Below are 15,165 nucleotides of genomic sequence, written 5' to 3' on the forward strand. Positions count from 1 at the left end.
TGCCGGCGGGGAGGCGCGCGGAAACCTCTTCCCTGGAGGGCTGCGCGCGGCCCGCGAGGCCCAGACCAGTCATCCAGGCGTTGGGGTTGCTGCTTGGGCTGGAGCGATCTAACCCTATGGTCGAGGGCTTCGTAGCTGTAAAGTGACCGCTTTCCGGTTTGGCCCAGTTTCTAGGAATAACCTCCCGGCGGAGGCTAACCTGAAAGCATTCGTTTACGAAGTAGGAAATCCCTTAAGTGGGTTTTGTGCTTTTAGAAAGACCGCTCAGGCATCGTTCTGGAGGGGGGCCAGAGTATTGCCAAAGTCTAGGCACGAAGTGAGAAGCTAAAACAATGACTGTTGGGATAGAAAGAAGGGGATGGATCTAAAGGTTCGGTTTGATGTCAGTGCGTAAAAGTCAGTGGATGTGGGCTTTAAGGGGGAGGGAGACGCTGAGAACGAATCCCGGGCTTTTGCCTAACAGTGTTTGGGCACCTGAGGGCAGCAGGACATCTGGACTGGGAATACGGGTTTAATTTTCGTGAGGAATCTGTAGGCGTGAATGACAACTCCAAGGAAAGTCCAATGACTGGACCCTGGCATAGACCAGCATGTGAGAGGCTAGTGGGAGAAGCCTGAGAAGGGGTGGCCAGAGAAATAAAAAGGGCCAGGAGGGCAGGGTCACAAAAGCCAAGGGAGCTTAGTTTCCAGAAGGAAGGAGTGGAAAGCGGCGTCAAATGTCCTGGAGAGGCAATGCAAGACAATGGGGAAGTGCCCCTGTTGTCTTTAGCAACTAGTTGACTTTGGCAACTAGGGGCTTCTTTTTTTCTTCTTAGTTGGCTGTGTTATGTAGCATGAGGAATCTCAGTTCCCAGAAGGGGAATTGAACACATGCTCTCTAAAGTGGAAATGCAGGGTCTTAACCACTGGACTATCAGGGGAGTCCCACAACTAGTAACCTTTGGAAAGCACTTTCAGCAGAACAAGAGCCAGATCAGCATGGGCTGAGGGATCAATAGGAAGTGAGAAAGAGGGGAGGGAAAGCTTAAGACTTTTTCAGGAAATTTGGTTATGAGAAAACCTGGCAGGGAGTGTCTTATAGAGAAACACATGGTGAAACACACTTCTTAGGGGGAACTTGCCAAGGAGAAGGGACAAAGTCATTGAAACAGAAGCTAACATAAAAACAGGAAGTAGAACCGCCATGTGACCCAGCAGTCCCGCTGCTGGGCATACACACCGAGGAAACCAGATCTGAAAGAGACACGTGCACCCCAGTGTTCATCGCAGCACTGTTTATAATAGCCAGGACATGGAAGCAGCCTAGATGCCCATCAGCAGACGAATGGGTAAGAAAGCCATGGTACATATACACAATGGAATATTACTCAGCCATTAAACAGAATACATTTGAATCAGTTCTAATGAGATGGATGAAACTGGAGCCCATTATACAGAGTGAAGTAAGCCAAAAAGATAAACACCAATACAGTATACTAACGCATTTATATGGTTGTTAAAAAGATGGTAACAATAACCCTATATGCAGGACAGAAAAAGAGACACAGATGTATAGAACAGACTTTTGGACTCTTTGGGAGAAGGCGAGGGTGGGATGATCTGAGAGAACAGCATAGAAACATGTATATTATCAAGTGTGAAACAGATTGCCAGCCCAGGTTGGATACATGAGACAAGTGCTCGGGGCTGGTGCCCTGGGAAGACCCAGAGGGATGGGATGGGGAGGGAGGCCGGAGGGGGGATAGGGATGGGGAACACATGTAAATCCATGGCTGATTCATGTCAATGAATGTGTAGTGGCAAAAACCACTACAATATTGTAAACAAATTAGCCTCCAACTAATAAAAATGGAAAAAAAAAACAAACAAACAGAAGCTAACAAAGAAGATGCACACTGCCCAAGACTGCATCGCTTTTAGTTCCTCTATTGAGTCTATGTTAAGTACCTCAAGAAAGAAAATCTAGAAGGGCCTTGATTTAGTCCCGAGAAGGGAGATTTATCACTTGTCAGAAAGTAGAAACAAAAGGGATCTGTGTAGATAGAAGTGTATAGGGGTGTGTGTTGGGGGGGTGAATGAAGAATTTCACACTCCATCACCTTAATTTACTTAATGCTTTAAAACAGACAAAGTTATTGCCTAAGAGAGGCGAGTAAGAAGGGATTTAAGAAGGGAGAGTTTAGACCAGTTGCTCTGGGAAGCGGGAGAGAAAACAGCGGAGATACACAGAAGGAGGGTTAAGCCAGCAGCAAGGTCGGTTAGCTCTGTGACTCTGCTTTTAACTGCCCATGTTCTGGTTGCGGGGTTTTCTCTGTTCATCGCAGAGGCTTTTAAGTGAGAGCAGAGACCATGGGTAGGGCTGTGCCCTGGAGTGGGGGGTCAGAAGGGGGACTGTGGTTAACAATCCTGGGCCTAGAGAATGGAGCTCTTGTCAAGGGAGGGAACTGATGTTGGGGCTGACGGTGGTCTGTGGGAGAACAAGGAAGAAAACAGGATCCCATTGTTGTTAAAAATTACAGACAACCTGGATAGGTGTCCACCAACATTGAATGGTTGAATAAATTATAGGGTAAGTTTGTATATATGTATAAAAAATTATGTATATTTTTTAGTGAGGGAAGTATGTATATTGACATGAAAAGATCTCTAGGATATATTGTCAAGTGGGGGCGGAGGGGAAACCTGCATGTAACTGTGGAAAAACACCTGGAAGATTGTCATAATGTCCCACACTGTCATAATGCCATCTCCTGCAGGGAAGGGAGGGAGACTGGGGAGGGATAAAGATTCACAACACCAGAGAGTCATCACTGAATTTATTTTATTTTAAAGATATCTATGTACATCAAGTAAATACACACGGGGGTTGGTGCGGTTTGGTTTGTCGTCCACGCTGGCATGCAACATTTTGGCGGAAGTGAGTGAGCAGGCCAGGTGCCCCAAGTGGAGACCCTGGCTCTCTGAAAGGAAGGGGGCGAGGGGGCGAGGGGAGGGGAAGGAGGAGGATGGCCGAGTGAAGCTTCTGGTGAAGGCTTTGTGTGTTCCTTGTTTACGTAAGTGAATTCTATTTCCCTTACATCTACTCAAGAGAAGGCTGCTCCCTCTGTCACCTCTCTCCTCATCTGCCCAACACAGAATCATTTGGTGGCAAGAGGACATAAAACCCACTGGAGCCTCGGGGGCCCTGCGGGTTGATATGAGCACAAGTCTCCAGGTACACAGCATCTTCCTTCCTCTTTACCGGGGTCTGGAGACGGCATGGCTCGCTGACCCCACTCTTTCCCTCTTTGCTTGGGGCAGGGGAGCCAGATTACATCCCTTTCCTCTGAGCAGTGGTTTTCAAACTACTTTACAGGAACCCTTGGGGTCTCTTAGGGCCGTTCAAGGCCCAAGTTCCTCAACTAATGAACCATTTTTCATCAAACAGTAGAAATGCAAAATGCCCAGCTCTGCGTCACTTCTAGTTACTCTTTATATCAGGGTTCTATTATGAGATTGGTTCTGAAAAACATTTGAATATCACCGCCTTGGATTTATTCCATACCCCTCTGGTATATTTTTTTTCCCTGCATTTCTCTTTAGTTGCTGAAAGGCCCAACAGGCAAAGGGAGAAGGGACTCCTTCCCTTGACGGAGTCATGGGCCACGACAGCCTGTATTTACCAGCTGGCACTCACACTGAGCTTTCTTTCCTGGTTAAGAAACTAGGTGATGGGTGGTCTGCTACCCTGTTCTTCCATCCCAGATAAGACAGGCTATCTGGACTCTTTCTTGATTTGGACTGGCTTGTGACCTCCACTCTGCACCCCTGCAGTTACCTGGAAAGCCCCCTTAGCACCATGTGGTAGGAAAGGATATGAAAACAAAACCATAGTCCTGTCAATTACATGGGAGCAGGGGAGGCCCCCCCACCATATCCCGGGTCCAGCCCTTGGGCTCCTCCACCTCTGGAAAAGTTGCCCTGCCCCTTTCTTTAAAGTGCACTTAATGCCTGATAAGGACATTATAGAAGGAATTCTTTGAAAAAGAGTTTTTTAATGTATATCATCAGGGAAAAGTCAGGCTCCAGTCTGAAAGGAAGGCATTTCGAGATAGCTATTTTGCCAGTGAACTGGAAGCCCCCACACCAAAGGTGGAGACATGGAAGAACATGCAGCCCAATATGGGACAGAGAAAGGAATCCAGCTCATCACTACGGCAAAAAACTTAGTAATTTTCCAGCCTGTCTACACCCCCAAAGCCAAAGAAGCAATCCTACTGCTTCTGCTTGGCTAGAACTATCCCTGTGGACAGGTGAGCAACCATCTGATAGACTGTTGGGAAGAGGTTGGCCTCCTTAACTTTGCAAAATCATTTTAAGCAGCTTTGGCTTCTAGTCAGGAGCTCTGGGATAGAGAATGTCAATAGGAGTTTCAGGGAGAAAGGGAAGTGGTCCCTTGAGCAGTCCATGTTCTTGGTTTTCTAGGAGGAATAGGAAGGAGGCAAAAGGCAGACTTCAAGGGGCAGAGGTGCACACCCAGACCCCTCGGTTCAGGTGAGGGGTGTCTGAAGAAAATTCTCTGTATAATTCAAGCAGTCCTTCCATTTTATCCTCCTCTGTGCTAAACGTGGAAGAGGAGGGAAGAAGAGGCTATTTCTGTATCTTATGATGCTAAGACATTCTTCTGCTTAAGGCTTCGTGTGCATGCGTGTGTGCGTGTGTGTGTTTGTGAAGGATCACAGCCCTCCAGCGCCCATTTTCCTTTTTTTAATCATCTCCATGACTAACACCACTCAGTGTGAGAGACGCATATATGAGAGAGAGAAGAAACACTGACCCTCCTCCCTATGGCCCCAAATGAGGAGGGTATACTATGCTTAGAAATTGCTAAATACATCATTAGATACTAGAGAGTAAGACAGAGAGGAGAGAGGGAGAGACATAGCAGCTTTTGATATATAGATACAGAGTACAAAGATAGAGAGGAAGAGAAGACATCAAACATAGTACAGTCGAACAACAGGGGTTGTTGGGGAGGGAGTGAGTATCAGAGACCACAGGTTTGCAGCATGCTGAGAGAAGAGGCCTCAGTCCCTCTTAGAAACTGGGGAAGAAAGAGAAAGAAAGTGTGAGGAACCACTTTGCAGCCTGGCTCCTGAACAGGAACAGGGTGGCATCGAGGCCAGCTTGGGTTTACAAGCTGTTCGTTTGACACCAGCGACCAGATGCCACCCTCCCAAGCCCCTGCTCCTCCACCCCCAGGCCTTCCCTCTTCCTCCCCCATTCCTACTGCTTGCTTCTCATGCCTTTCTGCCTGTGTGTGCGCCTGGCCTGTTATTCTGGAAAACCCCTGGAAAGGGCTCAGCTTGGATGCCGCCCAGTAGGAGGCCATGATCTCGTGTTTCTTATTTTCCAGGGATCCAAGGTGGACAGTAAGACAGGATCCCCGAGCTCGGTTCTGAACCCTAAGGCAGCCCTGGTGAGACAGGAGAACCAGGAAGGGGCCTGCGCTGCCAGCAGGGTGCAGGGGACAGAGGTGAGGAAGGCTCGAAGGTCGGCATGTACAGTCTCCCACCTCCACTGGCAAGATGGGAGGAGACTGCTGATGCAGCAGCTAGAGGAATAGAAGGTAGGCTGCCCGGTGCATTTCCTAAAGCTTGATGGTGATATACAGATGGGAAGAGCGTGGGACACAGAGCTCTTCTAATCACTGCTGTTGTTCAGGCGCCCAGTCGTGTCTGACTCTCTGTGACCCCAGGGACTGCAGCCCGCCAGGCCTCCCTGTCCCTAAGGTCTCCTAGTATCTACCATTAATAGATTCTGTGACCCTTGCCGGTGCTGTAGACGGACACGGCCCTTGCCCGCTTCTTCTGACATGTTGCAGTGACCCCTAGTGGCAGAAAGGCAGTACTGTGGCTACCGCTATCACCAGGCCCAAGGCAGAAGGGAGGGGCCCGTGTGCAGGGGACGCCAGGCAGTTCTGCTGGAGCCCCTAGGAGGGGGATAGCAGGAGTGGAGGGACAACGATTTAGTAAAAGTTCTGAGATGATTAAAAAAGCGGGAGAAACAAAGAAGCCGAGGGCTAGGAAGGAAGCAACCCGAGGCTGCTCAGAGGAAGCGGCCTGAAGCTACCTGAAAGTGCAGATCCGCGGCAGCCCCCGTAGATTAGCTGGCCGCCGTCTCTTGGTGGAGAGGGAACAGCTTGGCCTGGTCCTCAGCCTCGTAGCCGCAAGGCAGGTCACTCCTGGAAGAAGAGACCAAGCACAATCAGCGTTGTCAGCTCCCGTATACATGACAGCATTCCCGTCACTTGGCTCTCCCAGCCAGCCTGTGAGATAACCAAGGACAGCAACACCAGGCAAATCAAGGCCAGAGAGACGGAGCTGATCTGCCCACGGTCACAAAGTTCCCCAACACAGGAGGGAAACCCAGGTCATCAGGCGTCCAGGGCGGCGCCCCCCCAACCCTCACAGCTGCAATGGCGAGGAGCCGTCGGGCGGACTGGAGGAGGGGACAGTGTTCTACACAGACGCAGGGGCAGGACTGGACCTCCTGGACAACGTGGTGATGGTGACAGTGGCTCTCATTTCCTGCTCCTCTCCCCAGAGCCTCTGGGGAACCCCTAAACTGGGCACAAGGGAAATTTCTGTTCTCACCCAGAGAGCCCAAGAGCAGTGGGGACTGGCGTACCTATTGTCATTGATATCTGTGGCATTTCCTGCAGAGATCACCGTGGAGAACACAGGATTGGAAGAAGGGAAAAAAGAGATGTGTTACAAACAATCTCCTCAAACCCTCTCATCCTAACTCCTTGAAGAGAAAGGTAAGAGTCTTGGGAACATAGTTGCCATCTTGGTCTGTGGCACTCTGTCTTCACCCACTCTGAGCTGCATCATTATTCTGTTTGACAGAAAGCCTCCCTGAGCCCTCACACAGGAGAGAAGGGGAGGGGAGGGTGGGGAGGGGAGGGGAGAGTGGGGACAGGCACGTGGCCCACTTCTAAGAGTCCGAGCCTCTGAAGGGGTGCAGAGTGTCAGCTGCAGGCACAGGGTCACTTATTCTGATACTTTCCAGTGTGGCCTGGGGCTCCCAAAGGCTGGGCTTCCCATCTTGTCCACTCACCATTGTCCATGTTGGCCTTCTGGTAGGAAGTCAAGGGGCCACCAGAAGATGTGGCCCCACTGCTGGTACAGGAGTTTGCGAAGCTGGATGGAGAAGACGACAGAGATGCAACATCTATACCCACCCTCCACTATTCCAAGGACCACAGATCCACACTCACCCTCAGGGATGGAGCCGTCCACCCTGCCCCCAAGACCAGAAGACAACAAACATCGCCGAAGATTAGGAGGGCAGATGCCCACCTTCTAATCAAAGGTCTGAAGTTGAGAAAGGGTTAGAAATGAAGCTACTGAGGAAAAGAATTGCATCCCACCCAATAATTAACCCGACCTTATGTCTTATAAGGTGCAGAGAGCCTCGGGTTGGGGCTCCGCCTGCGCCCACAGTCACTCACTACATGTCTGAGGTGGAACTAGGCGCGGCCTGCAGGTACAAGTTCTGGTAGTTCTGGAAGAGGCTGTTGGTGTAACTGATGCACTCGGGGCTCCGGGTGCCATAGGGGTTGGTGGGTGAAGATGCCGGGTAGTGGCCAGGCCGGACGGGTTTGGCTGCGGCAAAGAAAGGAAAATGACCGTGAAGAGACTGCCTGTTACTCTGCGGTCACCCTGGGCCCCTGAGTTACAGTTGAACTGAGCTGCTTATAAGATAACAATTCACTTCCTACTTTTGGGGGCGGGAGTGGTGGGGTGAGGCTGGGGTGGGGTTGCTTAACATCGAGGAATGTGCCAGGATCCCCCGGAGTGTGACCCCACTGCCCACTCACCAATCTGGGCAGAGTGGCCCCGCTTGCCGGAGCTCTTGTACCGCACGGCCTCCTTGATGCGGTCCACCTCCTGCTGGTACCGGCGCTTGTCCTTCATGGCGCCCTCCTTGGCCTCCTTCAATGCACCCTCCAGGGCCTTAACTCTCTCAGCCGTAGCCCTAAGTCGTTTTTCCAGTTTAGGAAGCTCACAACGCAGATCTGCATTGTCACGTACCAGCTGTGGGGTGAGCCCCGGGTCAGAGGTGCCGGAGATGGAGGTGCAGGCAGGAGAGAGGATACAGAAAAGTCCCATCAGGGAAGGTGGACACCATGTTTCCTCCAAAGGCCTCATCCCCTTTACCTAATTGCTGCTCTGCAAAGTTCTTTCCTTCCTCCTTCAGCAAACAGGGGTCAGGCATTAAAAAGTTACATCGTTTTCTGAGCAGCAAAACCTGTCAACTCCTCTGTAGCCCAGAACTCTTTTTTTTTTTAAGTCACTTAAAAAAAAAAATTGAACCAAGGGATGATCCATGCTACAGATTAATCTTCAGTTTTTCGCCTAGAACTCTTGTGACATGCCCTGTTCTTGTCTCTTCCTGGCCTAAACACCGCCAAACCCCCAGGATCTCACAGCTGGTGTCCCAGGGCAACCGTGGGGACAAGGCACCCCCTTCCCCAGAGATGGCCATGTAGGCATGCACAGGGCAAGTCAGCGAGAGCACAGTAGCAGTCTGGAGGCTGGATGTGGGGCTGAGCACAGGTTCGGTGCAGCGCAGAGCAGGAGCAGAAGCTGGAATACAGGCGCCCCCCACACACATCCACACATCCACACGGCTGCCCCACAGGAAGGAAAGAAAATGTTTGAGGTCTCACAAACATTTGTGCTCATTACCTTCACGTTCGAGGATTTCCTGGGCTGGCCCTCTCCCCATTACAATTAAGCTAGAGCAACAGTAGCAACCAGTTTGCAGCCAGAAGAGACTGCCTGACCTTTTTACAAGGTCTCACACGATGACTAGGGGCCTACAGATTGCAGAAGGAGCCGGCCTTGGGAGATATCAGGTACATCGATGCAGCAGGGGACGCTGGGAGAATTGTCCCTTTCATTTTGGACAACTTCAGATCATAAACGATGTTTTTCTGTGACAGTAACTCAGTTCAATCTGTCACAGGCTGCAGCCCTGGCTATTTAAGGTCCTGTTTAACTGAGAGGTTTCTACATCTCTGGTGCTTCCCTCTCTAGTCTTGTGTCCCCTGAAGGATGAAACTAGGAGGAGTCCTGGCCTATAGGTGAGTAGTTTCTGGTCTTTGAGACCAGAGGCATGGGGGTGGGGGGAGGAGAGGGAGGGAGAAAACGGCCTGTGGTGTCCTGAAGTGTGCCACGTGCAGATGAACTGGGAGGACGTTATGCTAAGTCAAGTGAACCAGCTGCAGAAGGACAAATTCCAGGTTACTGCACTTAGATGCTACTGAGACTCTCAGTCAAAGTTAAAGAGGCAGAAAGTAGAATGGGGGCTGGCAGGGGTTGGGGAGAGTGAGGAATGAGGTTATTACTTAATAGGGATGGAGTTTCAGTTCTACAAGATGAAAAGACTTATGGAGCAGGATGGTAGGGATGGTTGCACAACATTACGAATGGATTTAATACCACTGAATGGTACACTGCAAATGATTAAAGGTGGCAAATTTTATGCTATGTGTATTTTACCACAGTAAAAAGTTGCTGGAGGGTAGGGAGGGAGGCAATGTAATATGTACTTGGAGAGAGAAAGAAAATGAACACAGAAATTTAAAAGAATGGCAAAACTGATTACAAATGTTTTTCCGTCTTTTAACTCTTCTATAACGTTGTCACGCTGTTGGATAATAAGCACAGGGGAAAAGATGGTAGTAAGGCCTTCTGCAGGTCCAAATAAAATAAAGCATGTGAAGCATCATTGGGCCACAGCTCTAGGATTCTTTTTTTTTTTTTTCATTATTAAAAAAATAAGAAGGTGTCCTGGGTATTAACTGTATATGCTGGGTATGGCACTGGGAAGAAGAAAAGCTGAAGCCCCAGTTTAATGAGAATATGAGCGTAAAAGGCATTTTAAGGTGGATTTGAAAGGACAGGAATGAAGACTAGGTCAGGGTTTATTTTCAGCATTGTTTGAAGAGCCAGCTGACAGTGTGCTACACGGTCTTCAAGGCTCGGCGGTCCGGCACTAGGAAGGGCCACCTGCTGTGTGCACCAAACATTTCCTGTCCTGACTCCTTTGGACTGCCCCTGCCACCTCCCCACCCCATACCTTTGAAACCCAGGCTTCCACCTAAGGAACCGCAGCAAGGAGGGGGACAGAGAGGCACCGACTTAATACACAAGAGCTTTCACTGGCCTGACCAGGGGCTGCCGGGGCCTCGGGGACAACATCGCGCCATTTCTCTGCATGCCTGCCCCAGGCCGAGGCAGATGGGCGGCCTCACCGCGAGAGAAAGCCCCGCTCCCCTGGCTGCCTCTAGCTCAGTGCTCTCCACTCCGGCTAAGGTCTGCCCAGCGCCCCTCACACAGTCCCAGGCCCATGCCTCTGAAACTTCTATTGGTTTCCACCTCACCCTACAACAACACAGGCCTGGGAATTCCACTTGAGCAGAGGCAGGCTGGGAGCTTTGGGAAAGGGAAAACAGGCATAGAACCAAGAAGAGGGTAAACGTGGAACCAAATACAGCAGAGAGAAGGGGTCAGTAGGAGAGGGAAGAGGGAAGAGGGAAAGGGAAGGAAAACATGCAATAAGATTTTTCTAAATCCAAGGGCCTCTGAGGATTTAGGGATCCCAGGCCTCAAGAGTTCTCTTCACCCCTTGCCCTCACCCTTACCTGTTTGTGAACCTTTGTAAGCTGTTCCAGGTTGTTCTCAAGAAAGGAAATCTTCTGCTTTTGGGAGTGAATCCCCCCACTGTCCTCGGGCTCCATTTCTGCACTCTGAGAAGAGACAGGGCCGGGGAAAGATACGGCCATCCTGAGGCCAGGCAGGCCCCACTCAGGCCGGGCCCAGAAGCCCCAGGGAAGGCCGCAGGGGCTGGAGAAACCTGAGGACAGGAGGGGGATATGGGGGCCGGGAAGACCCCGAGGCAGCACTCACTTTCTTGACTCGAGTCGTGACGTCTTGAACGAACAGTTTGCGAAGGTTGTGGAGGGTCTGGAGTTCCCGGGCCTGCAAAGAATGATGAAAAATCTGGGGCCACCAAATAAGGGGTCACCGTTCCCCCTCTAAAACTACCGGATCCTTCAGTCTCTCCAGGCAAGTGAGTCACTCATCTTTTTACAAAAAGGCGTGTCCTGATCATACCACAGACTTACTTCACAGAAAGGCAGGAGGAATAGGGTGCAGCAGAAATCAGGGGGCGGGTTGGACACTAAAGCTGCCCCTCCCCACCGCCCACCACCGCTGACTTGCTGCAGAAGGGAAGTCACTCACAACTGTCTCCTCCAGACCCTTGAGGTCCTGCTTGGACTGCTCGTGTCGCTCGTAGAGAAATCTGGAGGGAGACAGAGACGGAAAAACCACTCGGGGCCACCCTGCGCCTCTGGCCTTCCTCCTCCATTCCTTGGTCTATATTTTATTATTACTTACCGTACTAGTTACCCATGTTCACAGTGCATAAATTAGACAAGTAAGATGAGTTCCATAAGAAGCCCATGATTCTACCACTTACAGATCAAACCACCGTGAACATTCTGGTATCCATCTTTCCAGACTCTTCCATGCATGTGGATCTCACATAAATGTTACAAGATTATACCATTCCTACTGGTGATGACCTCCTTTTTACACTTCACGGAACATCACCCACATCTTTCCATGTCAGCTAATACCAAACAGAAATCTCCTTTATTTTCCGCTTCTCCATCACGTTGTTCTTTTGAGGACCTTGCTTCTTGTGGTCACCATATTCCCATCTAGACTGTGTCCTGTCCCTGCAGTATGTGTAAGCAGCCGTCTGAGCCCCTGTGGTCTCAGGTCTGCAGGCGGACCCGTCACTCACGTCAGCTCCTGGAGCTTGGTGCTTTTCTCATGCTCTTCATTCTTCAGCTTCTCATAGTCAGCCTGGAGCTTCTCCAGCTCTAACTGGAGTTTCTGATTCAGGCTGTGGAGGGCAAGGAGGTATTGGGGAGAACAAGGAGATGTCAGTGAGGGACAAAGAGAAGACTGACTCCTTCAACACTTTCCTCCTCGTACACACGAGTCCTCGTGGGGTGGACGCATCTACCTTGGGGTATCAGAGGCAGACTCAGGCTACTGCTTCCATGGCAGAATAAGGGGCCCTGAGCTATCAATTCAGAGAAGCCTGGAGCATAAGGACTAGTCCTCACTCCTTGTGCCTCCTGGAGCTGGGCTGCAAAGTCGTGTCTTTGCTGGGGCATGACCCATGTAAGTTAAAAGACTGGATCCTGGTGCAAGAGGGAGTGTGTGAGTGGGCCCAGCGAGGCGAGGGGACCAGGCGGAGACTGGAGCCACCCTGAGGAACTCTTACTCTTTGAGCTCATCGATGGTCTTCTGCTTCTCATTGATCTCGTCCCGGAGCCGGGCCAGCTGCCGGTGATGGGCTTCCCGGTGGCTCTCCATCTGCAGCTCCAGGGCCTTCTGCAACACAACCCCACCCGAGTTCGACGCCAGGCTCCCAGCCCCCGGCTCGCTGAGGGCCAGCACGGCCTACCAGGCCCCGGTCTCCCCAGCACGTTCCCCACTCGCCTTCACGTCTTCTGTGTCCTGCGTGTCTGGCTCCTTGTCCTTCAGGGCCACCTCGTGCACAGTTTCTGGGGGAGCGGGAGGAAGCAGCTTATGTCGCACCCGCCACCTCCAGACAGAGAGCGTGACCACCACCTCCGTCACCTCAGCGTGACCAGAGAGCCAGGCGCGCAGGGCACATTTACCCTTAGAACGGGCCCCCAGGGATGGTCTTCTGGGTGAGGACAGCCTAACTTCATATAGCAGGGAAGGAGGATGATGGAGGGTTTATGGTTCATGTAAAATGAGCTACATGCAAAAGCAGGCTAAGCAGCATGTGAGCGGGACTCCAGGATTTCAGTCTAACGCTTTGGTGAGTGTGCCGACAGGCAGCTTCCTGGGGTGTTTGTCCCTTTGCCGCCCAACACTCTCTCTGATCTCAGATCCCAGGATGGGTGGGTTGGAAGTTTAAGCAGGCCTCACCTTGGGCCTGGAGCTTGGCCAGCTCATCACTCAGGGAGTCATAGGACTCTTCCAGGTGCCGTTTCTTGAGTTCCACGCTCTGCATGTATTCTGTCAGGGAGCGGATCTTGGCCTCATGCTGGTGGGGGGGTGGTGGTGAGAAGATGATGGATAGAGCAAGGACCCAACTCCAGGCAGCACAGACCTCCACCAGCTCCAGCTCTCCCCGCTTGCTGCTACACCTTCCACCAGGACGCAGGGTCGAGGGCCACTCCTCTGGAGACCCTTGCTTTAGACTCTTGGCTCAGAGGGCAGTATCCCCCTGCGCCTTCAGTTCTCTAGCCTGGACCCTCCCCTGCTTCCCCTAGCTCTTCTGTCCTTGACTTCAGTTGACCCTAGGCCCCTGACACAAACATGGGTGCTAGCAGTCGTCCCACAACCACAGAGTTGCCGCCCTCTCCCAGGCCCCCAAAGGCGCTCGACCTCTGGCACTCACCTGGGAGATGAGGAGCTGGCAGGATGAGAGCTCCCGCCCAGTCACTTCCATCTTGCGGTGACACTCGACCTGAAGGTTCTCCAGCTGCCGGCACCGCTTGACCACAGACTTGACTTCAGATTTGATTTTGCTGATGTAGAGTCGGGCCACCGTGAACTCCTCCTCAATGGCCCCGCTGATCTCCACTGGCTGTGCGGTGAACACGGGAGGGAGGTGCCTCTCTGCTCCTGGGACGCCCCTGGTCCATTCCCTTCCACTCGCCCTAGCCCCGCACACACCCCCAGGCCCAGGGACTCAGCGGGCCAGGTAGGTTCCAAACAACTTCGAGCAGCTCTGTACCACCTGGCTTTTCATACTGAATCCCCCTGTCCGCATTCAACGATCTGTTCTGACAGTCACCCTCTTCCCTTCTAAAGAGAAGCAGGATATTCTGTAGTCAGACTGATCCACTTGATCACCCAGATGCGGCATCATCACTGGCACAGATCTGTCTGTATCATTCCTAATTTTGTGCCCCCATCTCCAAATCCTGCTGAAAGCACATCTCCACCGCTTCCTTATCGAGCAGTGTGAATCCCACCAGGTATGCAGATCTGAAATGCGTGTTTCAGCTGAGTCTATGCAAACCTCTGCGTGTTTTCCTGTGTCTAGTTTGGAGGTGCGCTTCCGGGATCTTTGTCCCCCTCCCTCAGTATCTCTGAGGACATGACTGTCTCACTACACCTCCCACCAGTGCCCAGAACAAGAAAGCTCTGAACAAGGCCACCACGTCCTTCTCCACTCACCAGCTTAATCTCCCCGTTGCCCACGATGACACTGAACTCACTCAGGTCCTTCATCAGCCCGTTCAGCACCTCAGCAATCCGTTTTCGCTGGTGTCCACTGACCTCCTGCAGCCGCTGCAACTCGGACTCCAGGGACAGCATGGTGGCCTGGGGACAGTCCCGCAGGTCATGCCAGCACCATCTTCCTGCTTCCCGCCCCCACCTAGGCAGAGGCCTCCCCCTTCATGCATGACCCTGACGGTTGCTACAAAGAGAACACAAGCCCTGCAGAGGGTCTGGAAGAGAGCGTGGTCAGGAGGGCAAAGCGCAGGAGGTGCACAGAGGTGCCAACACGGTGCCACCCTCGTAGGAAGCAGCGTTCCCTCGGACGCAGAGGGTGTTCTGAGGTCAGGGTGCTCCTGGCTGGCCACTCACCACCTTCTGAGACAGCTCATCTACCAGAAGCTGGTTCTGCTGGCTCTTCTCCTCCACCTCCTGGGACTTCTGGTCGTAGTTCATGGCCAGCTCCTCCAGAGCCTGCAGCACTTCCTTCACCTCATCCTTCGCGGCGTCATTCTCTGACTGCAGGTGGCTCAGCTCCCGCTGGACCTTCTCATTGTCTCCTCGAGTGGACACCAGCAGCTGCAAGGGAGGGGCAGGTCATGGGCAGGAGTCCTCTGTGAGTGACCAGCTCGCCGGCTCCTTGGCCTGGGGAAGCTGAGCCCCCCTCAATCCAGGCATAGCGCTAGGAGAGAGGCAAGGGCCAAAGCCAGAGTCAAGAGGAACGGGGCTTTCAGCTTCATAGAAATAGGGTACCATAATGAAGGAGCACCCAGACTCCAGCTTCTGTGCTTTAAGCAAAACCCTAATTAAGCCCCCAGATTTCTGTTGTCTC

The 15,165-nt window shown here is 52.0% G+C and overlaps 1 protein-coding gene and 1 long non-coding RNA gene across 3 annotated transcripts in view; one reads left to right on the forward strand and one right to left on the reverse strand.

The window, feature by feature from the left end:
• Positions 1–5: 5 nt before the first annotated feature.
• On the forward strand, positions 6–9,784 carry LOC110127979 (uncharacterized). The gene is made up of 3 exons (XR_011483321.1): positions 6–1,328; positions 5,396–6,549; positions 6,704–9,784. It is a non-coding gene; the product is annotated as an uncharacterized lncRNA (long non-coding RNA).
• KIF5A (kinesin family member 5A) overlaps positions 2,805–15,165 on the reverse strand; it is a 28,439-nt gene continuing 16,078 nt past the window's right edge. The window contains exons 14-30 of one of the 2 annotated variants that reach the window (XM_070454704.1): positions 14,706–14,912; positions 14,292–14,438; positions 13,507–13,695; positions 13,032–13,149; positions 12,573–12,637; positions 12,355–12,464; positions 11,866–11,967; positions 11,298–11,358; positions 10,962–11,033; positions 10,697–10,801; positions 10,132–10,152; positions 7,865–8,081; positions 7,496–7,649; positions 7,102–7,184; positions 6,670–6,697; positions 6,112–6,223; positions 2,805–5,083 (exon numbers count right to left, since the gene is read on the reverse strand). In XM_070454704.1, coding sequence (XP_070310805.1) covers positions 6,145–6,223; positions 6,670–6,697; positions 7,102–7,184; positions 7,496–7,649; positions 7,865–8,081; positions 10,132–10,152; positions 10,697–10,801; positions 10,962–11,033; positions 11,298–11,358; positions 11,866–11,967; positions 12,355–12,464; positions 12,573–12,637; positions 13,032–13,149; positions 13,507–13,695; positions 14,292–14,438; positions 14,706–14,912 — 1,758 coding nt within the window. In that variant the 3' untranslated portion in view covers positions 2,805–5,083; positions 6,112–6,144. The remainder of the gene's footprint in view (positions 5,084–6,111; positions 6,224–6,669; positions 6,698–7,101; positions 7,185–7,495; positions 7,650–7,864; positions 8,082–10,131; positions 10,153–10,696; positions 10,802–10,961; positions 11,034–11,297; positions 11,359–11,865; positions 11,968–12,354; positions 12,465–12,572; positions 12,638–13,031; positions 13,150–13,506; positions 13,696–14,291; positions 14,439–14,705; positions 14,913–15,165) is intronic. The other variant, XM_070454705.1, reaches the window with a different exon arrangement.

Source organism: Odocoileus virginianus, chromosome 24 (genome assembly GCF_023699985.2).
Source record: "Odocoileus virginianus isolate 20LAN1187 ecotype Illinois chromosome 24, Ovbor_1.2, whole genome shotgun sequence".
Taxonomy (NCBI): domain Eukaryota; kingdom Metazoa; phylum Chordata; class Mammalia; order Artiodactyla; family Cervidae; genus Odocoileus; species Odocoileus virginianus.